The sequence below is a fragment of the Myotis brandtii genome, unplaced genomic scaffold, assembly GCF_000412655.1.
Source record: "Myotis brandtii unplaced genomic scaffold, ASM41265v1 scaffold99, whole genome shotgun sequence".
Classification (NCBI taxonomy): domain Eukaryota; kingdom Metazoa; phylum Chordata; class Mammalia; order Chiroptera; family Vespertilionidae; genus Myotis; species Myotis brandtii.
Window position 1 is genome coordinate 1,729,374 of NW_005372121.1, and position 22,051 is coordinate 1,751,424.

At 36.7% G+C, this 22,051-nt stretch overlaps 1 protein-coding gene across 1 annotated transcript in view; it reads left to right on the forward strand.

The window, feature by feature from the left end:
* Positions 1–22,051, forward strand: part of MEGF6 (multiple EGF-like-domains 6) — a 611,514-nt gene that overhangs the window by 488,771 nt on the left and 100,692 nt on the right. The window contains exons 8-14 of the mRNA XM_014533611.1: positions 4,595–4,714; positions 6,465–6,587; positions 12,478–12,615; positions 16,879–17,001; positions 18,316–18,438; positions 18,793–18,987; positions 20,772–20,903. Coding sequence (XP_014389097.1) covers positions 4,595–4,714; positions 6,465–6,587; positions 12,478–12,615; positions 16,879–17,001; positions 18,316–18,438; positions 18,793–18,987; positions 20,772–20,903 — 954 coding nt within the window. The remainder of the gene's footprint in view (positions 1–4,594; positions 4,715–6,464; positions 6,588–12,477; positions 12,616–16,878; positions 17,002–18,315; positions 18,439–18,792; positions 18,988–20,771; positions 20,904–22,051) is intronic.

A 22,051-nucleotide genomic window follows, 5' to 3' on the forward strand; every position in this document is an offset into this window, starting at 1 on the left:
CCAGGAGATGGACAAGCTACTGGCCAGAGGTCCCAGGCTGCAGCCACCCGGAGAAGCTACCAGCCCTGTGGTCCAGGGCGCCAACGCCTGTGGCCAGGGAAACAGGTTCCCTCTTCTCCTACTGTAGTCATTACTTCAATATTCCCCTTCTGAATTTCTCTCCTGTGCTGCAACCCAACTCCACTTTTTATCGGAAGGATACGGAACAGAGAGAGCAGTGTTAAAAGCTTACATTTTTAAGCCGGTAAGGTTGGTACTTAAACATATAAATGGAAAACTAGAGTCCTTAAGGTAACAAAGGCTACAAAGGACAGGGACAGCGCATGACCTATTATATCCAGCAATCCATATGGGGACTGAAAACTTTGCAATGATGACAATTACTGAAGATATGAATCAACTAAAATAGTTGACAGGGACAATTCTTCCATCTTTGAAAATATCTACATCAAATCTGTTTAAATAGATTTTCATCTGCATAATATAACACATTCTGACAAGACCACCACCACCACCACCAATGTGGTCAGTGTTGTGCCGATAAATGTTTAATAACTGCTCGAGTTAATTGAGACTCTAGAGTATGTGGGTTTAATTTTCTTCAAATTTGGAAAATTAGTTATTTTCTTTCAACATTTTTTTTTCTTTTTCTAATTCTCTCTTTCTGAAATTCTAGTTTATTATATGTTTTTTTTTCCACTGGTCACTTAAATTCTGTTCATTTTGTTTTCATATTGCTTTGCTTTTTTCATTAAACTTTTTTTGGAGATAATTTTAGGTTCATCTGCAGTTTTATCAGATAATATAGAGAGAGCTCATGTACATTTTCCAGTTTCTCTCAATGGTGACATCTTGCAAAATTACAAAACAATATCACAACCAGGATATTGATATTGACACTGTCAAGATTTTCAGACCTTTTTTTTATTACCACAGGATCCCTCATGTTGCCATTTAACAGCCATCATCACTTTCCTTTCATGCGTATTCCCTCCCTAACCCCTGACAAATACTATGCTATCCATTTCTATAATTTGTCATTTCAAGAATGTCATATAAATAGAATTACATAGTATGTAACTATTATGGATTAGCTTTTTTCACTCAGCATAATTCTCTGGAGATTCATCCAAGTTATTGCTTGTAGCAGTAGTTTATAGTATTGCATGGTATGAATATGCCAGTTTATTTATACATTTTTATCTGGATTGATGTCAGTTTTAGTGGTATTAATAAGGCTGATTTTTTTCTATTTTTTTAAGTTATTTTTTTACATTTAAGTTTTTAATCTATTTTTTTGTTAAGTTTTTGTAAGATCTGAAATTTAGGTCAAGATTTATTTGGTTGCCTATACATTTGTTGAAAAGGTTATCTTTCTTCATTAAATTGCTTTTGATAGTACTGGGATTTGCTGTAGGGAGGTTATATTTAGCCCTTTTCTGGAACGGTAACAACACCTTATAGTTAAAGACCTTAGGCATTAAGAAGGCATTAATGACAATAGGAAATTAAAGTAAGTTTAGAGAAAAGGTTCCCAGATGTAGTGGTTGATGAGAAAAGCATATCAAAGATAATTGAAATCTACTTTACAATCTTTCTTCTGGTAGAAACAATCCCTCATTTTTCAAGGGTAAGAGGAGATGTTACCTACTCATTGTCTTGAGAGCTGGTGATAGGGGGTATGGATTAAAAATATCAAATTTCTAATATAAATATGGCTGTATAGGTCAACATCTTCTTCTCACCCTGTGACAAAACATACAGATGCAATGAAGGAAGCAAACAAAACCAAAAAGGTCCAGCAAGGATGGAGGAGAGGGTCAAATGTGGGGGCAGATTGAATCTGTAGACTTAAATTTAAGAGTTTCATAGAGAACTGATACTAGGCAGAAGCAACAGAAGTAGGAAAATGATAGGGAAAGGTAAGAATAAAAGGAAAGCAAATATAATTATTAGTACAGAAATTCATGGAATAGAGAATAGAAAAATAAGAGAGAAAGTTAATATAACCCAAAAGTGGTTCTTTGAAAAGATAAATAAAACTGACAAACCTTTAGCTAGAGTGACAAAGGAAAAAAAGAGAGATGACTCAAATTATCTAAAACATGAATGAAAGAGGGAACATCACTACTGACCCTCAGGAAATAGAAAAGAGAATAAGGTAACACTGAACTGTGTCACAGCAAATTGGATGACTTAGATGAAATGAACAAGTTCTTAGAATGACAAGAACTACTGAATCAGACTTCTAAAAGATAGAAGATCTGGTTAGACATATAAGTAGAGAGATAGAATTAGTAATTTTTAAAACTTTCCATTAAGAAAAGCTCCGGCCCAGATAGATGGTTTCAATGGTGAAATATTCCAAGCATTTAAAGAACAATAAATGTAAGTTCTTCACAAATTATTTCAAAATGTAGAAAAGGAGAGGACATTTCCCAACTCATTCTATAGGGCCAGTATTATTGCCCTGATACAAAAACCAGACAAGGATTTAACAAGAAAGAACACTGCAGACCAATATGAATATGAATATGAATATAAATCCTATATAATAAAAGACTAATATGCAAATCGACCAAACAGCAAAATGACCTGTGGCTATGATGTGCACTGACCACCAGGGGGCAGATGCCCAATGCAGAAGCTGCCCCCTGGTGGTCAGTGTGCTCCCACAGGGGGAGCGCTGCTCAGCCAGAAGCCAGGCTCAAGGCTGGTGAGCACAGTGGCAGTGGCGGGCGCAGGCTGGGCTGAGGAACCCAGTGCACTAATTTCGTGCACAAGGCCACTAGTATAAATATAAATATCCTCAACAAAATACAAGGAAACCACATCCAACAATATATAAAATGGAATATACACTATGATCAAATAGGATGTTTCTCAGGAAAACAAGGTCAGTTTAATATCTAAAAATCAGTTGATGTCATATACCATATTGATAGAATAAAGGACAAACACATATTATCATCTCAATAGATGCAGGGGGGGAAAAACACACTAAAAAATCAAATATCCTTTCGTGGTAAATATAACTCAATGAACTGGAAATAGAAGAGAACTTCTTTAATCTGATAGATGAAACCTATAAAAACACTGTGAACATTATACTTAATTAGGGAAATTTTCTACCCAAGATCAGGAGAAGACAAGAATCTGTTCACACCACTTCTTTCAACATTGTACTGGAAACTATAGCCAGAGCAAAAAGGATAAGAAAATAAAATAAAAATCACCTCGATTAGAAAGGGGGAGTTAAAACATCTCTATTTGGTGATGAAATCATCTTGTATGTAGAAAATATTAGGAATCCACTGACAAAAATATTAGAACTAATAAAAAATTTATCAAGTTGCAGGAAATAAGTGCGACATATAAAAATCAAGTGGATTTCTATGCACTAGCAAAGAACAATCTGAAAGTAAAATAAAAAAAACAGTTCTATTTATAATAGCATCAAAAATAATAAAATGAGTAAGAACAAATTTAATAAAGCAATGCAAAAATTATATACTGAAAACTGTAAAACATTGTTGAAATTAATTAAGACCTAAAATAAATAGAAATACTCTTCCTAATTGGTCTGCATATTCAACTCAACCTCTCCCTACGTAAAAGCAAGGAGCAAAACAATGTCTATTGCATCTGAGATAATAGATAGATAGATAGATAGATAGATAGATAGATAGATAGATGATAGATAGATATTTGTAATACTTATATTTTCATAGTCTGGAAGGATTTACAAGAAATGCATGAAAGCATTTATCTATGGTAGTGATTGAATTAAAAGGGAAGAATGTGGAGATAAGGTAGCTTTATACATTGTTTTGCTCTTTGTATTGTGCATTATATTTTTTACATATGGGGGACTGCAGTCCCACCCTAGCAGCCTTTAATGTAGACAAGGCTGGATTCCCAAAGTCAGACCAGAATCACTTCACCCATAAATTCGGTAAGCTCTGTGTGGAGATGTTCCTGATAGGATGTGTGGCTTCACATTAGTTTGGATATTCAGAGACTATAACTAATACTAAGACGGGAGCAAGTGAGGGAGAGAAGGAGGCCAGCTGGCTAATTCCAGAGGGATCTGAACTTCTTTCTTTCATTTCCATGGCAGCTGTAGCTAAGAATTGACCCTGTCTCTCCAGTTGGCCTTGTCTCACACAGTGAGGCAGAGAAGGTCTAGAGGTGGTAAAAAGGTTTGTGTAAGGATGATTCTGCTGCTCAAAGTTGTAGAAAAGATGGAGAGAGAAGGTGGGGGAAGAGCAAAGGTGTGTGGAGGATTTTCTGCTGACTCCATTTAACTTTGGGCACCAGGTATACTTTTGGGAAGAGTGAAATTAAGCTACTTCTTCTTTGGCCTTGATCTATGTTTTGATTTGTTCAGACTTTGGAGTTCAGGTCACACAGTGGGAAACGTTTTGATGAATTAGTTGCATCTGAAGTAGGAAAGAATTTTCAAGTGTCCTCACCATCTTTATGTGAGAAACCCAGTGGCCCCAGTTCCCTCTTTACCTTTCTCCACCCTTCCACTCTATATAACTTTCTCAAGTTAATTAATTGCAAACTATCACTGCTTAATTGCTTTTAGAGATGGACCCCTGCACAGGTGCGAATGGATGTGCCCACATCTGTCAGAGTGAGAATGGAGTGGCCAGGTGTGCCTGTCACCCAGGGTACCAGCTGTCTGAAGACAAAAAGGCCTGCAGAGGTAGGAAAATGAATCTGATAGCTTAATTATGTAATTGTTTGAAATTTTGTGGTAATGTAGTTTGAATAGTTAGAGCAGCTAGGAGAAAGGTGTTTTCATTTATGCTTAAAAAGGAACATTTGTACTCTTATTTGATCATTCTGAAAAGTATTTTATGATACTATAAAAACTCAGAGACATTTTTAATTACAAAGAAAAGGTCTGGGGTAGCTTCAGAATTAATGTGTTTGGGTTTCTGTTTCTCATTCTGAAGTGAGTTCCAGAATTAATATTTCAAAACCTTCCATAACCACATAGGGGAGTTTTTCATTTTATTTTAGGCCACAGAAGGTATGGATAACCTTTGAAAACCAAGTATGTCCAAAAGTGTTCTTTGAGTTAGGGGCAATTGAAACAAAAAAAGAAAGAAAGAAAGGGAAGGAAGGAAGGAGGGAAAGAAGGAAGGAAGGAAGAAAGGAAGGAAGGAAGGACGGAAGGAAGGAAGGAAAGCTACAAATTCAAGGTTATATATTTCTGTTTCCTAGATATAACAAAACAGCCATACTTCAATTCAAAGATAAAGTGATAAATTATTTGATGACCAGAACTGATAAATGAAGTTATTCCTGTGGGACAGTGTTTTGTTTTAATAACTCCTGAGAAATTGCAGAATCCTTCATTTTATCATAACATTTTCATGACATGAGAAGTGGTATATTTGGATTAATTATAAAAATATCAAAACGTTTCCTGACTTATGGGACTGATAAATATTTTGAGAAAATGAAAAAGTACTAAAGAGTGGTGTTAGGTGTGTGTGTGTGTTTTTTTTCTTTAAGCCAAAACTAAGATAGAATTTTCTATGGACTGTGTTAACACACTTTTCTGACAGAAAATGTTTCTGTTTTGTCCTCTGTTTACATAGGACCTGCCTCGCTCAGCACCTGGTACAAAATAGGATCTGTTAAATATTTATGGGAAATCAACAGATATATACATATATAGATATGTGCATACACTTATATCTCTCTATATAAAATCTCTTTCAAAGTTTTTGTGTAAAACCATTCTTCTTAGAAAGTCTATCCCCCTAATTACTGCCTACTTAGGGTTTTACGTAATGGGCATTTCTCTTAAGTGCCCTGGTACAGATGACAAGGAGGACCTTCTAGTAGGGAAAAACGATGGTGAGATCTATTCATCTAAAGGGAAGGAGCAAGGACTACATGGGCCACAAAATGAAGTGACACTGGATAGACTTGGCTCTCAGTGTCAGGAGAGAGGGCACCACTGTTTAAATAGCACAGCCTAGGGACAGTCATAAGTACAACATATATTGTAGATTTCTACATATGAAGGATTCAAACCTGCCTTATCTATGGCCACACGTACTGACTACCTTAAATCAGGGAAATACAATATTTGGTTATGAATATGATATATATTCCAAAGACAAACTGTAATGACTTCTACCTATATTATTAGGAGATAGAGAATGTCTATATTTTTTATTTGTGTTCTTTTCTCTTTCTACCAATTAATAAATACTAGTAGGTTATAATAGAAATAAGTGTTTGAGAGCATAAGCCTACACTAGAATTAATGTCATTAGCAGTTAGTTTATTTGTAAATATGGATTCATTGGGATATTTTACTGTTACACTGGACATGGGAGTGGAAGGGGAGGAATGCTTTAGTTAATGTTTGTAGTTTACACATAAATCAGAATTCAACCTCCAAAGACAGCCACTTTGTGTTTCTCTCTCTGCAGACATAAATGAGTGTGCAGAAGGGCTTGCTCACTGCGGCCATCGCTGTGTGAACTCAGTGGGATCTTTCACTTGTGCCTGTCACCCTGGCTCTGAGCTGGGAGCTGATGGAAAACGGTGTTACAGTAAGTGGCAGCAATCACAGCCCTGGGAATGTGTGACATTTGACAAGTATTAAACAAGAGTAATGAAAGAACAACACTGAATATCTTGCCAATGCAAAGCTCCTGAGAATGTTTGCCGCTGGGATGCGGTAGGGATGAGAGCTTAGAAGTTCAAACCCCAGAGTCAATAGAAAATATGTAGAATCTAAAAAACAAAATAAATGGATGAACAAAATAGATCCAGAGACATATGGAAATAGAAATATGGAACAGACTGTTGAATGGCAGAGGGATGGCATGGGGTGGGTGGGAAGCAACCAATCAAAGAACTATATACATACTAGAGGCCTACTAGGTGCATGCAAATTCATGCACTCAGAGGGGTCCCTCAGCCCAGCCTGCACCCTCTCCCAGTCCCAGACCCCTCGGGGGATGCCCACCTGCCAGCTTAGGCTCGCTCTAAGCTGGCAGTCAGACATCCCTCTGGCAGCCCAGGAGCCCTTGGAGGATGGGGAGCGGGCCGAAGCCATCAGTCAGACATCTTTAGCACTGCCAAGGTGGTGGAAGAGGCTCCCTCCCGCCACTGCCACTGCACTTGCAGCCTTCAGCCCAGCTTGTGGCTGAGCAGAGCTCACCCTGTGGGAGCACACTGACCACCAGGAGACAGCTGCTGCTCTGAGTGTCTGCCCCCTGGTGGTCAGTGTGCATCATAGCAGCCTGTCATTCCCAGGTCGTTCTGCCATTAGGGTCAATTTGTGTATTACTCTTTTATTATATAGGATATGCATAACCCTTGGACACAGTCAATAGTGTGGTGAAGGCTTGAGGCAGGGGCAGGTGTGGGCTAGAAGGGGTCAATGGGGGAGAAAAGGGGCATCTATAATAGTTTCAACAATAAATATAAATTTAAAAAAACAATAAAAGAAAACGGTCAGCAGAGTGACACCCAGTGTAGCCAGCAAGGGCTAAGTCTCAAGTCCTCTGACATGGAGCTCCCTTAGTTAGACCCATGGCTCTCCCTGTGAAGAGTCTGCCTTTCTTCATCCCTTCTGCCACGCAGTATTTATCGAACTCTAGTAATTACAAGGTAAAGCTCAAGGAAAAGGAACTAGTAGGAGGGAAGGGACCAGCAGTACAAGCAGCAGCTCTAGCTTATAGCAAAACATCAGACACACTGGATGCTGTAAAGAGTACCTTGCCTGTCAACCCTTTTCTGTTCTCCCCATTTTTTATTCCTTTCTCTCATGCCTCTTTAAGCATTTCCTTCAACTTTTGCATTCTCTTTCACTGACTCATCCTCTGCTCCTGTGATCTATGTCATCTAACCTTTGCTTCTTTCTCACCTAGGCTCAGTTATATAATGTAATGTATCTCTTACTACAAATATATTAAAATGTTAATGAGCTGAATTATTAGCTGCTATTAATAGCTCTTGCAGCTATTTCCTTCTCTCATGTCTTCCCCACTGGTCTGCTGATTAATCTATAGAAGAACACACTTTCTACTTAACTAACTTTAAAACCATCTGATACAGATTCCTTCATATTTCATGTTCTCTGCCTCAATATTTCCCATCCTCACCCACCCTCTTCTTCCCCTCTTCTTCTTCAAATGACAGAATAATATGCTTTCTTATTTCTTTGTATGCTTTCCTTATCTCTGCCTCTCATGTGATCGTGGTATATCAATAATTTCTTATTCTTCCTTATCTTCATCCTATACCTTTTTTCTCAGTGACTTCTTCCCTTCCTTCTCCACTTCACACCTATACCTTAGCAGAAGAGTTTTGCTAGGTTTAAAACACAACCATGTTAATTGGCTTTATTTGAAATTCGTAAGTCTCAAATGAGTCAGCCACATGTCTGGACAAAACTATATTATGGAATATGTCCACTTTCATCACAATCAAAACCAATGTTGAATATTTCCTTTCTCCTCTAAATCTTTATATCACCCTTTGGCCTTTATTTTTACCTTATCTCTGATGTTATCAATAAAATGGTCGCTAACCATGATTCAAGCTACCAACTGATTTGAAATTGCTCATAGAATTATATGGAGAAGCCTTGACTCAATTGCTATGAAGGAAGTGGACCTACTGCTATCAAAGACTGTCTTCTTCATTGTACTTTGGATTCCATTCCTTCTCATTATCTGAAGATCCCTGCTGGTGCAGTTATCTAGTGGGTCATTCTCAGCAGCTTGTGAACATACTCCAATAGCTCCTATCCTGGAAGTATACTCTGACAGGCCTACGTGCCACCAGAGCCTTCATCTGATCACCTTCACAGCAAATTTTTATAACATTGTCAATGTCTCCTCTTCATCTTATATTGTCTCATCATCTCAGATTAATCAGATTATCACCTCTACCTCAATATGGTCAACCAGGACCTCTGTGTTACCAGACTGCCTGTTACCTTCTCTGCTTTTATACTATCTGACCTCTCAGCAGCTTCCAACACAGTTGACTAACCCCCATTCTTCTTGAAATACTTTCTTCTCTTCCATGTGTTCACACTATTCAGGTTTTTCTCTCCATCTTTGGCCAATCTCTCAATGTTAAATTTATATTTCCACTTTTTTCTTTAATTACCTGTGAATATGCCAAACTATGTACTCAATATCTCTATTTACTTAACTAATAAGCATTGCAAACTTGACCCCAAACAAACCGCTGATTTCTAGTCTCAGTTCCAAAGATGCTCTTCCCATTTCTCCACAACTTAGTGAACTATTTAATGTTGAAGCCAAAAAGCTAATGATACAAAATTAGTAAGTGAGAACTGGGACTTTAACTGGGGTCTTTGGGCTCCAAATATACTATCCTTTCAACTTCATCATATATTTTTATACATATTTCTCTCTATCAATTTTAATTAATGGAGAAGTGTAAAAATAGTGATAAATAAAATAAATAATTTCATGTTTTTTACCTAAGCTCTCTCATGAACAGACATACTTAGGGTCACTAAATTCTTCATTTTCCTCCACTGCATAAAATTCTAGGTTTCTTTAATCCCTGGGTCATCAGTGAAGTCTTAAGGTCTGTTGCTATATTTCTACTGCTTAAAGACAGTGCAATTTTGCTATGGTGATATGTCTTCTAAAGAACAAACTAAATAAAATTTACTACTAATTAGGATACAACTTCTTCTGAAGTGAGCCTTTTGCTTAATGCCCTGAGGCAGAGAAACATGGATGGGTTTTTTCTTATTATTAATATTTTGACTTTTTAATGTGGCCAGGAACATTTTACAAATATCTGAAATAAAATCTCTTGTAATATGACTGGTGCATTCTCAGTTATCATGAAAGAGGGGGCCAGTATTAATGAATTATGAGTTAAAGGCTTTCTATAGAATTTACTTGGGAAAGCAGTTTACCCTAGAGTTGAATATATTTGGTTGAAGTGTGGTTTTAGATTTGTTTTTCTTAAGTGAATATTTGGCTAGCCAAATTCTTTGTGTAGCTCTCACCAAACTTCAATATTTACTAACTGACATACAGAACTTTCTTGATAAAAACTAGTATTTTAAGTTGTTTCAAAATCTGTAGGTGGAGTAAATGTTTTGAGAGCATGGTAATGTTTAACAATGAATTATGTGCCCTTTATATAGCAAGTATATCTTAGGAAAATATTGTTTTAACACTTTCCTAGGAAAATAATATTGTATATTTATATAATCTCTTCTCAGAGGCTATCACAACATCAGATTCCCATGGTGCACTGTGCATGAACTATCACTATTTTATGATTAGAAATTGGTTAAATAAGACTTCCCCAAATTTCCAAGCGATAGGTAGTTTAACTTAAATTTAATGCATTTAAATAGATATAAAGAGAGAGTAAATAATAATTACTTTTTACCTATGAGAAACTACAAGAGTCATTTTAAAAAGTATTTTAAAGTGAAAAATTTTAAGTATTATGGTTAAACATCATCATCTGTATCAAGGACACAAAATCTTAGCTTACTTCTATTGGGCAGTTATAGATCTGAGTATACCCTTGTTTTAGTCTCATCCTATCTAATAAAGAGGGAATATGCAAATTAACCATCACACAGTCACAAAGATGGCGGCGCCCATAGCCACAAGATGGTGGTGCCCAGTCCCCTCAGCCCCACTGGAGTCCCCCAGTCCTTCCAGCCCTGCTGGGGTGATAGCAAGCACGCAGTGCAGCCGGACCCGCCCTCAGCCCCCCAGCCACCCAGGGCTGGCCCGAGGTTCAGGCAAGCCTCAGATATCGACTGCCCAGCCACCTAGGGCTGCCCAAGGCTCAGGTAACCAGGCCGGCCGAGGCTTGCACTGCCATCAGTGGCAGCAGTAGAGGTGTGATGGGGGTGTCGCCTTCCCCTGATCACTGGGTCACCTCCTGCCCCTGAGGGCTCCCGGAATGTGAGAGGGTGCAGGCTGGGCTGAGGGACCCCTCCACCTCCAGAATATGAATTTTCATGCACCAGGCCTCTAGTATATATTTATATTTTAATGGTGTTATAATAATATTATTTATAATTAAAGTAAATTATTACCAGAAGTCTTAGAGCTGCATTGATCACAGAAAAATAACAAGAATAGGAGCCAAAATTTGAAAGATGTCTCCCTAAAGAGTATATGTTAACATATCATGAAAAATCAGTTCCTTTTATTATTTTAATCTTTCCTTTAGCTTTCTAATTTTTCTCAGACCTAAAATAGCTATTTCTAAACGCAAAGGGCTTCTTATTTTCAGCAATAAATTGATTAGCATAATTCTTTTTTGTTTATTCAATTATTCAAAACCTATTTTTGAACATCTGTTATCAGCTTGGTAATAGAGGATAATGACGGCATGAAGGGAGGTGCTCTGGGAAACATAGGGCAGCTGCCTCCTTTAGCCTGGAGGCCAGGGATGAGGGAGGATCATTTCTATACTGTAACTGTACAGGAACTACAGCACATACCTAGGCAGTTTCAATGGCAATATAGACTTTCAAGGAGTACCACAATCCCAAGTACCCTTGCCGTTCTTTCTCATCTTCTTTTAAAAGATTAAGGTATTAATAATGGAAGGAAATGAATCAATGTAGACATTCTCATTAATAAGAGTTTCTGTCCAAGCAACACAAATGAAGAACAATAGAGGACAATAATAAAAATAGCAGAGTACCTACATCCATACTTTTAACAATGATTCAAAGCATTTTTAAATTTCTCATTTCTTCACTTAGAAAATGATTGATTATAATGCCTTTGTGCTCAATATAATTGGCATCCATATGGTGAATTTGATGTCACCCAAAATGCCTCAAATTAACATGTACTGGAATCAGCAAATTGGTTTTCAGAGTAATAGTATGTTTGTATAATAAGTGACTTTCATATACCTCAACGCTAATTAGCACATTAAAATGATATTATTTAAATATGATCAGCTAATTCATTGGTTTTGTGTTCATACTTCTGTTTCAAGGCTATTTTTAACAGTATTTTCAAGTACTCCTAGCCTCTAGAAAGGACAGATAATAACATACCATTAGCGTGAGAACAGAAGAAATGTCAGCTGGCAGACAACCTCTGTGCTTTCTGATTACTGATTCAATACACATTTTTTTTTATGTTCTGAAAAAACTGAGAATCTCCAAAGGTAAATGTCATTTAAGATAAGTGTTTAATAACCGTGGTGGACTATTTCCCTTTCTACACCATTTTGTCAACTTAATATTACTTATAGTTTTATTAGTGTTTTGATATTGTATAGACATTTGCAATCCTTAATAGCCCCTCAGACTTTTACTTTTATATGTGTAGAGGATTGATAAATTTCCAATAAAGTGTGTTGTCCTCCCAACAGAGTATTCCTCTTGTTGACATATATTCAGGTTTCTCTGCTGTTATGCTAATAACCCTCTTCTGCTTGTTTGGAAAGGGATTGAATTGGAAATTGTCAATAGCTGTGAAAAGAACAATGGTGGTTGTTCACATCACTGCGAACATGCACTTGGTGGGCCCCATTGTTCCTGTAACCATGGACACCGGCTTGATTCAGATGAGAAAACATGCATAGGTAATGTATGGTAAATGCCATCTTCCTTTAGAGCTGTCCAGGATTCATTTAGCCCTTTCCTCTCTAATACTTATTGTCGTAATCTGAGCTACATCTCTCAAACTGCATGGAGAAATAAATCAAACAGCCTCTGGCTACTAGATAAATGTAAAAGAAATATTAATTGGCAGAAGACATCATGGTCTTTGGATATTTACTTTAAAGTGAAAGGAGCTTTAAAACATTTAACAAAATATATGGACTTAGTTTTATTTCAGAAAAATATCCCAAGGCCTATCTAACCACAGAATGTAATTTGTAACTCAACAAATGCTACCACGTACCCTACTTCTCTCTACCCCATGCAGAAACTCAATCATATGCATTTCCTTTTATTTTTTAAAATATATTTTTATTGATTTCAGAGAGTAAGAGAGAGGGGGAGAAGAGAAATAGAAACATCAATGATGAGAGAGGATCTTTAATTGGCTGCCTCCTGCAAGTCCCACACTGGGGATTGAGCCCACAACCCGGACATGTGTCCTGGTCAGGAATTAGAATCAAACTGTGACCTCCTGGTCCATAGGTGGATGCTCAACCACTGAGTGATGCCAGCCGGACTGCATTTCCTTTTCTTTTTTTTCTTTTTTTTTTTAAATATATATTTTTATTGAATTTTTACAGAGAGGAAGGGAGAGGGATAGAGAGTTAAAAACATTGATGATGTTTCTAGAAACATTGATGAGAGAGAAACATCAATCAGCTGCCTCCTGCACACTCCCTATTGGGTATGTGCCCACAACCAAGGTACATGCCCTTGACCGGAATCAAACCTGGGACCCTTCAGTCCGCAGGCCGACGCTCTATCCATTGAGCCAAACCGGTTAGGGCTGCATTTCCTTTTCAACTTGGTGATGGCTTGGATGCATGTTCAACTTTGGTATGACAGGCACCTACATTCCAAAAGAAAACTTTAAAATTCTTTGGAAATCCCAACTTAAATGCATTTTTAATAAATAACTTTTCTGACATATTATTAGAACTCATATCATTAGAGACAATGAGAAAAATAAATTTTACTTCAACCTGGCTTCATAATGAATGTGGAATTTAGAACTTCTGAGAAAAGGGAATATCTACTAAAAACAGGGAGAGTGAGCATCAAACTATATCATTATATGCTCTGTGTCTGAGAGCACCTACAAGCCCCTCTAAACAATTTGCCATTATTCTGGAATTAAGTATCATATTTGCTTGTTTTTTGTGTGTTGCTTTATATGACCTTTCTTAAAAATTATGAGTACTAAAAAAATGTTTGACCATTTTATGCTATTCAGTATGGTTAGAGACAAACTAGAGTATCATAAAAGAGGTGAATTTCAAAGGTGATTTGGAATTTCTTTTCTTATGTGACAGTATGAGCTTCAAGGGATTTTGAAGTTTTCTGGTTTCATAAATCATTTAACCAAAACAATGTCATTACTTGTATATCTTGATCCAACATTGCCTCCTGCATTTTTTTGAGTCTATAGTTGCTGCCTTAATGAAACCCATTGCTTTCATTTCTTCTTATTTAATGAAAAACTTGCTCATATTTTTCTACCTTGCTAATACCTATATCTCTGGAAAAAATAAGGGGTTCCTTTTTTTCTTCCTCCTTCCCTTCCTTGCTCTCTACTTGTCTTTTTACTAAACCTTTTGTTTGTGACTTACAATTTCGTGTCTTTCCTTATTCTTTGAAAAGTACAATCCAGTAAAATTCGTATTTATAACTAGAAAAAATAGCATCTGCCATGGTCAAAATATAGAAAATTGCATATTTATGAGATTTCAGCATGACATTATATTGTTTATGGCTTAAGTTTATTTCATTTCCTAACAATAAATAACACTCATTTCTAAAGACCAAATATTCACTATAGTAAGGCAATGAATTGTTTGGAGAGTACACATACAAACTTTGCTTATTTACCTGAGAACAGATTAAGGTCATGGATGATTTGTAAAAATATTCATATCTGGAGGAAATTAAAGTATTTTCTTTTTAGCTTATTTTAGAATCAACATTTTTTATATTTGAGAATGTACAAATAAATGGGAAAATAAGTTGTCCAGTCTGCAAATTGTCAGCCTGTCATTCCCAACTGCAAAAATGTATTACGGCTAAAACCTAGAGATGTGTTAACACAATTTGAAAGACAGCTATAGAAAATCCAAGTGTCTGATCAGCGGTAAGCTCTCTACATTTAACAATCATTAGATATTAGAAACACAATTTTTTCTATCCTTTTTGAGTTTGTTCAACAGCTATGTATGAAGGGGTCACATACAAAAGATCATTTTTTTCCAAGGTTTAATTTTCCTGCTTTTCTGAAGTCAAAACTGAAATTTTTACTTGGTTTGCCTGGCTTCAATTGAAGCTCTATTTTTGATGAGAGCTAAATGTTTATGAATAGGTGAATTCCTCTGCAATTGGCAATACTGACCAATGTAAGAAAAACATGATTATCAATGAGGAGGGAAATAAAAAGGGAAACATTAGCAAGCAAAGATCTTAGCAAATAAGATGTGAAAATAAGTCAAGGAATTTAGGAAACAGGTGATGTAAGGGTTGAAGGGACACAGCATTTTAAGAAAAGCTTGTGATGTAAGAAGGGCAGGGTTTCCGGTGAATTTCAGCCTTGGATGGTTTACAGGAGACAAGCTAGAAATCACCCCAGAGGAATGATGATAGAAGAAGAATCTAAATGGATCATAAATTGATAGACTGTGGAGCTCATTTTCCAATTGTGATACAGTTGTGCTCCTAGTATCTGAGAACAAGGAATCCTGAGACATATGTGTTTGGAGGCTCTGTTAGTATTTGAGAAGACTTTAAAATATATATTTTTTTTTAAAAAAACCATTAAGGATAATGTTTTAAATTAAATAAAACGGAATTATTAAACGCAATTTTGCCCTCTCTACTCATGCTATTTAACCCAAAGGACAAAGGATGGTTTAATAAAAGAGAGGAAAAAATATCACCGAGAATTTTGTGAGTAGCACTGCTTCTGACATTTTGCAGGAGAAAGAATGTTTTATGTCCAAATGACCTTCCTTTAGAAGTTGTACGGTGACCCCTCACCTTAGATAATTGACTGCATTTTCTTTCCTCCCTTTCTCTTGTCTACATTTCCTTACACTGGTACCCTTTCCAAGGTTAATTGAGATATTGACCTTTTATATCTGTGGCTGCTCATGTAGTTAGGGAGCAATGGGACTTTGTACACTCAGCACTGACAGGCCAACCAACATACCAGCTCAACAAACACAAGGTGGAATTGAACCAAGAGCCTACAGCCAAAAACCCTGACCACCCAATTCCCAGGCATCTAGCCTGAGGGAAGCAGTGGGTGAAGAGTCTGTTGCTACTCCTTGGACAATTATGTTAGGAATGATCACCTCAGAACTCAAGCCAAATAGATTATTCTTTGGCTAAAGGGTTTCAATTTGACTTAATTCTGGTGCGTTTTTATTTTCCTCAGAGCAGTTATGTATGTGGACGAAATATTCAGGATTGTAGAATTCTGGGATAACAATGCTGAAGGACACTTAAAGAGCATCACTTAGAAAGCTGTTTATCTGATAGGACATGCCAGGGTAATGTCACCAACAGTAAAATGAAAAACCCTGACCCCACTCATCCTAGCCAAAGCATCATCGCAAAGTTCAAGCAAAGCCTCTGAAATATTCTATAATTCAAAACACAATATTTAAAAAGATTGTCTGCCCTCTCTCCAAATTGCAGCTGCCACTTCCCTTCCCAGTTTTGTGAATTCCATTTCCTTGCAAAGCTCTGTCATCTGAAGGTCTAGAACAAGTGTAGGACTGCCTCCTCTTTGCTCTCAAATGTTCACTAAGTGGAATTTTTGACTCTTCCTCTCAAGCTTTTCGATGTTGTTGTTCTTCTTCTTCAAGTTCTCTGTTTATTTAGTCAAATTGCTGTTTAAACTGGAAAAATAGCATAAATCTCTTTTCCTGTGCTTATAAATGCATTTGGAGATTATTTACATACTTTAAAAAATAAATGACAGGCATAGGAAAAACATGCAAGAAACATAAATGCGAATGTAAGCCTCATTCTTTCTGTGTTATAGTTGCTTTGATGTCTGTACAATGTGGCCTGAGGAATAGAAATTGAGTAGTAAAACAATTTGAATTTATAAGTGAGGCTTTAATTTAATTCTATAGTTCAGTGAAATTCCTGTCTCTGAAACAACAGAAATGTCCTTTCCCCTTCAGACCTTGATGAATGTGAGAGTGGAGAAGCCTGCTGTGCCCAGCTCTGCATCAACTATTTGGGAGGCTATGAATGCAGTTGTAAGGAAGGCTTTCAGATCAGTTCTGATGGTTGTGGGTGTGATGGTAAGTTCCTGAGATCTAATATGAAATCACTGGTGTGATGAGGCAATCAGTGAAGGAGGAACATGTGAGGAAGGGAGTTAGGATGGGAAAGGGAAGGCCTTGCCCTGAAGAGACTTGGATGTCTACCTGGTTCTACTAATGCAAGTTTTAAGATGCAATTTTATAATTTTCTAAGTTACTTGTTAAAATTGGTTCACTTACCTTTCAGATGATTTCTAGATTATGTATTTGTTTTCACAAGAGAGTATGAATTTAATGAGTAGAGTTAATTCACTTTTTTACACCATTACATTAAGAACAGCTCATTTGAGCCATTGCTATCATTTACTTTTTTTAAGTTTATTTTTAAAACATGGAATCTTTAAATTTTCACTTTATAATCATTACCATTATTTTGAACCACATTTTTCTTCAAATCAAAGGAAACATAAGGTGATCTTTTTTAATAAGTCAACATATATAAGAATATCATGCCTCAGAAAAAATAGTGTTTCTTTGCTTTAAAGAAAAAAATTCCTGAATTATGTTGACAATGATAGTTATGGTTTTTTTTTTCATATAGACACCAAGCTCCTCAGCCTTGCAATGTAGGTAACAGCAAAGAAAACACAGTTATGGTATCTATATATTCTAAACACAGTACAATATATTACCATTTACCATATTTAATCCAATTAACAGGAGCCAAGAAATTTGAATTTCATCGACCATCTGCTCTTAAGCAAAGTCAGCCAAAAGATAATTGTATGGTGTGAATATACATACTTGGGTACATGCATCCAAATTGAAAAGGTATCATAATCTGAGGCAAAGCTTAGAAACCCAGCTTCAACAGTAAACTTTTACTATTGTGAACACATTGACCAAAGTCTAGGCTCAGATATGGACAGTCACATGAAATTAAAGCTTAGAGTTCTTCCATCTCTAAAATTCTCCATAAACCTTGTATAGAATTATGCGTGGAATAAATGCTTCATTCCAGAGATGGAATAATTCAAGAATGAATGAAAATTATACAAAATGGTGTACAGCCTGAGACCATTGAATTTATTTTGTTTTAAATTCCTCATCAAAACCTCATGAACAAGGTCTCAGAAAGACCTTGTCTGTGTAGATGAACTACAATAAACTTGAGTGAAAGAAAAAAATTGTCAGGATATACTTGAGAAAGTGTCCAAGGCTAAGCTTTCTATAGGACAGTACATTGTCATGAGTTACTAAAGGTGACAACAGGAACACAAATATGCCCATGACTTCACAATGTCTATTTTATCTCTCAGTGCCTAAAAGCAGACATTGTTTAAATGTTCCTAGATGTGGACGAGTGTCTGGATACCAGCATAGTCTGTGATCAAGTATGTATTAACTCTGTTGGAACATACCACTGTACTTGCGAGGAAGGCTACAGAATTGGAAGTGATGGAAAAACTTGCATCTGTAAGTCACTGTGAAGAATCTCATGTGTCTCTTCTAAACTACTTCCACCCTCATTTTCTTCTTCAGGGACAATGGAGACCACATATTCCTTCACTCAACCTGTCCTCCCCTATCCTCACAGACTGAGATCTTTTCCCTTTGTTCTCTCTGCTGCAGTGTCAGCTTTGTGATAGCTGCTTCTCACCCTCATTTACAAGAGACTTTTTGAAATGGCCTCAAAGAGTTCTTCCTTTCAGTGGCCCCCTGCCTTGGCTGTCTAGTTCAAACTCTCTCATTTCTCTCATCCACCCTTGCTCGGTTTTTCCTTCTTTTAACTAGCATGTTGAATCCAGCCATTTTCCTGTGTGGTCTTAGCTTTAGATGATGATGAGCTAGAGGAAGGAGAAGAGGAATTAGAAGTTGTGAGGTTCGCAGGCCTTCTGTTCAAGAGCCCACCTAGACTGCTTCATTATGTTGCTCCCTCTCTGCCTCCCACCTACCAAGATGAAGAAGATGAGGACAAAGTGGGAAAAGATATTCGAGGAGAACTAGCTCTATTGCCCAAAGTTGGTGAGTAAAATAATTTATCTCAATGCAGTCACCTCTTTTTTTTTTATTAGAGAATTTACGTAAATTATTTTATAAACAATTTCATTATCCATAATTAATGCCACCAAATATTTTAACGGGATGTTAGCAAGAAAAGTGGGGCCAAAATCACTTCTGAGCTTCCTAGCAAACCCATCATCTTTTGTCTTCCTTCCCTTTCGCAATAAAGGGTTGCTATGTAGGTATGTGTAGAGGTGTGGGTACATGGTGTTGGGGGCTGTTCAAGTTCAATACAATGAAATGGAGCTGAAAAGTATCTTTAAATTAACATAATGGGGAGGATTGGGACCTCTCAGTTCTGACTATTAAAACTCCATTAGAAGTCGCTTTTATATATTTAAAAACTTATTTTAAATTGCCTTGAAATCTAGATCCTTCCCAGTTTTTAAAACAATGAGAACCAACTGTTTAATATATTCAAATGGACCAAGAAAGTATCTTAAAATTGTGAACAGTTTTTCTTAGATGCATATATCCACACAACAGAACTCAAGCATCAAATCACTTCTGATCAAAATAAATTAGCATTTCCTCTCTCAAATGTAACAGTTTGCAGCCCGTCTGCTGCTTCCTTTTCTTTTCTTTGTCAAACAGAGCTGCTCTTTTTGTTCTCCCTCTATTTGCTGTAGTTTAACAGAGCTTGATGATTGCTTCAGGATGTATTCAGTAAAATGGCAGAAATATCTTCATCCTTTGGTGAATCACAGTAATAATATTAGTAAATGCATCTGCATAAACGTAGAAATGCTTTACTGTTTCTTCATTAAACTTCTGATACTTCAATGACTGAAAGTCTGAATGGAAAGAGTCCAGGGCTACTAAGGCAGCCAGAACTTGAGTGGCCAAGATCTAGAGAGGAGAGACCCAGGCAGGTGAAATGGACTAACTCTGCTGCTTTTCTCCTTGAGCCATTTGCTAATGTATGGGCTGTGCAGGCAGAGAAGTCAGGGAATCTGAAAGGCAGCTGCTAAGAGGGCAAGGAGCTGAGCACAGTTACCAGCAGTATCATGGCGATGGGGAGGTAGAGTCGGCAGCCCAGGATCTGCCAACGGAGAGAGGGCTTGCTCAACATAACAGACATTCAATTGGGATGCCTGAGAGACCCCACTAGAAACAGGGGCAAAACTTGAAACAATCCTTAAAACAACGGAAATCAAATCTCTCCAATCCTTATTCATATTAAGGTAATTTCCCTCAAAAAGAGAATAGAAAAACACTTCATGATACACTTATACACTAGAATACGATACAGACTTAAAAAAACGACAACTAAAAACTAGTGTAAGAGCAGTATGGGTGAGTCTCACAAACATTACATTGAATGAAAGAAGAGTGACACAATTCTATTTATCTAAAGTTCAAGAAGAGGAAAAGCACCAAATGGAAGGAATATTGATTATTTTGCTGTTGTGGAATCGATGATAATTTCTCTTCATACTTTTTAAACTTTATTAAATATTCTAAATATTCTTTTGGGGCTATATATCAATAGTATCATTGGAAAATATAAAATAACATCTACTTTAAAAGATATTTCTTTGCTGTTGTCTTTTTCTGGGACTTTAAGAAGTATCTTCAAGGACTGAAGGATTATATTGTGTGTGTGTGTGTGTGTGTGTGTGTGTGGGTGTGTGTGTGTGTGTGAGTGTGTGTGTGTGTGTATGTGTATGTGAAGTGTGACTGTTTCATCTCCATTTTCAGTGGCGTAGACAGTTTGAACTAACTGAAAATGTACCATATTCCAGTCTGTTTAGATCACACCTTTGGACATGATTGCAGTTTGAGCTGTGAGGACTGTATGAACGGAGGCTGGTGCCAGGAGGGAAAGAGTGGGTGCTCCTGTCCAGCTGGCTGGGGTGGCATTCTTTGTAATGAAAGTGAGTGATACCCTGAAGAATTGGTAAGAGGGTGCTATCTTCTCCTTTACTGTTGCTAGACCACTGGTGATGAGTTCTCCTCTACGTGTGTTCTCCCTAAAATGTTTTAACAAGGTAAGCAATTGATATGGGTGAGAAACCAATTTATTTGTTGTGCCTAGAGAATGCCTGTGAAGCACTGAGGTTTTAAAGTGAACGTGTGATTAAAAGGGAAGATTTTGTGTTCCCTGGAAAACTTGATGTACTGTTTCTTATTTATCCATGGAGCATAAAAGTTAATAAAGGATCCTAACATTCTAGGCCTATTAAAAATCCCTCCCTTTAAATAAGTCATTAGGCCCAGGCAAGCTATTCCCAATAAAGACCAAAAAAAAAAAAGATTTGTTCTGCAAAGTGTAAGTAATGAGATTGCTTGACTGCTGCTTCTTTTCTTTTGTGTGTTTTTTTTTTCCTTTCAAAATATGTTAGTACAGCCAATGGCACTTTTAAGTATTTTATGTCTCTCATAAAAATATAAAAGATTAAAAATGATACCTATAATAAATGTATTCTTTATATTTTAAATGGAGGTGTGCTTGCAGGTACTAAAACTACCAAGTAATAAAAACAAAATAAAAACCGAAAACTACCAAGTAATAAAAACAAAACCATCTTTGTTTTCTCTTTCTCTTTTTACATTTATCTTATAACATTTTTAAGAGAAAGGTTTTCTTAGCCTTTGTGATTAGCTTAGATGATATGAGCAGATTTTTCATTTGAATGCCCCAGCATACAGGAAGAAAAAGCACAAATATTGTTTCTATTAGGAGATAGATATGATCTTGAGTCACAACATATGAAGTGGCTTAACCAAGATTACTAGCTAGGGTCTTGAGGACCTTCCTTAAGTATCCCTCTGCTCATGTGTCTCTTCTGCTAAAAAAAAAAAAACTTTAATAAGAGTGACCTATTTCCTGATACATAAAGCATATGTTTCTGATCTACTCACTAGTTAGTGACCCTCTAAAATCAGGCCCTTCTCAATTTTTTTTTGCTTTTGATCTTAATCACAACTCTTTGCCCAGCTTATCATTTCCAAGAAACTAAACCACTCACTACTTATTGCTTTGCACTTTCCATTTTTGTGCCTTTTGCTAGACTGCCATTTT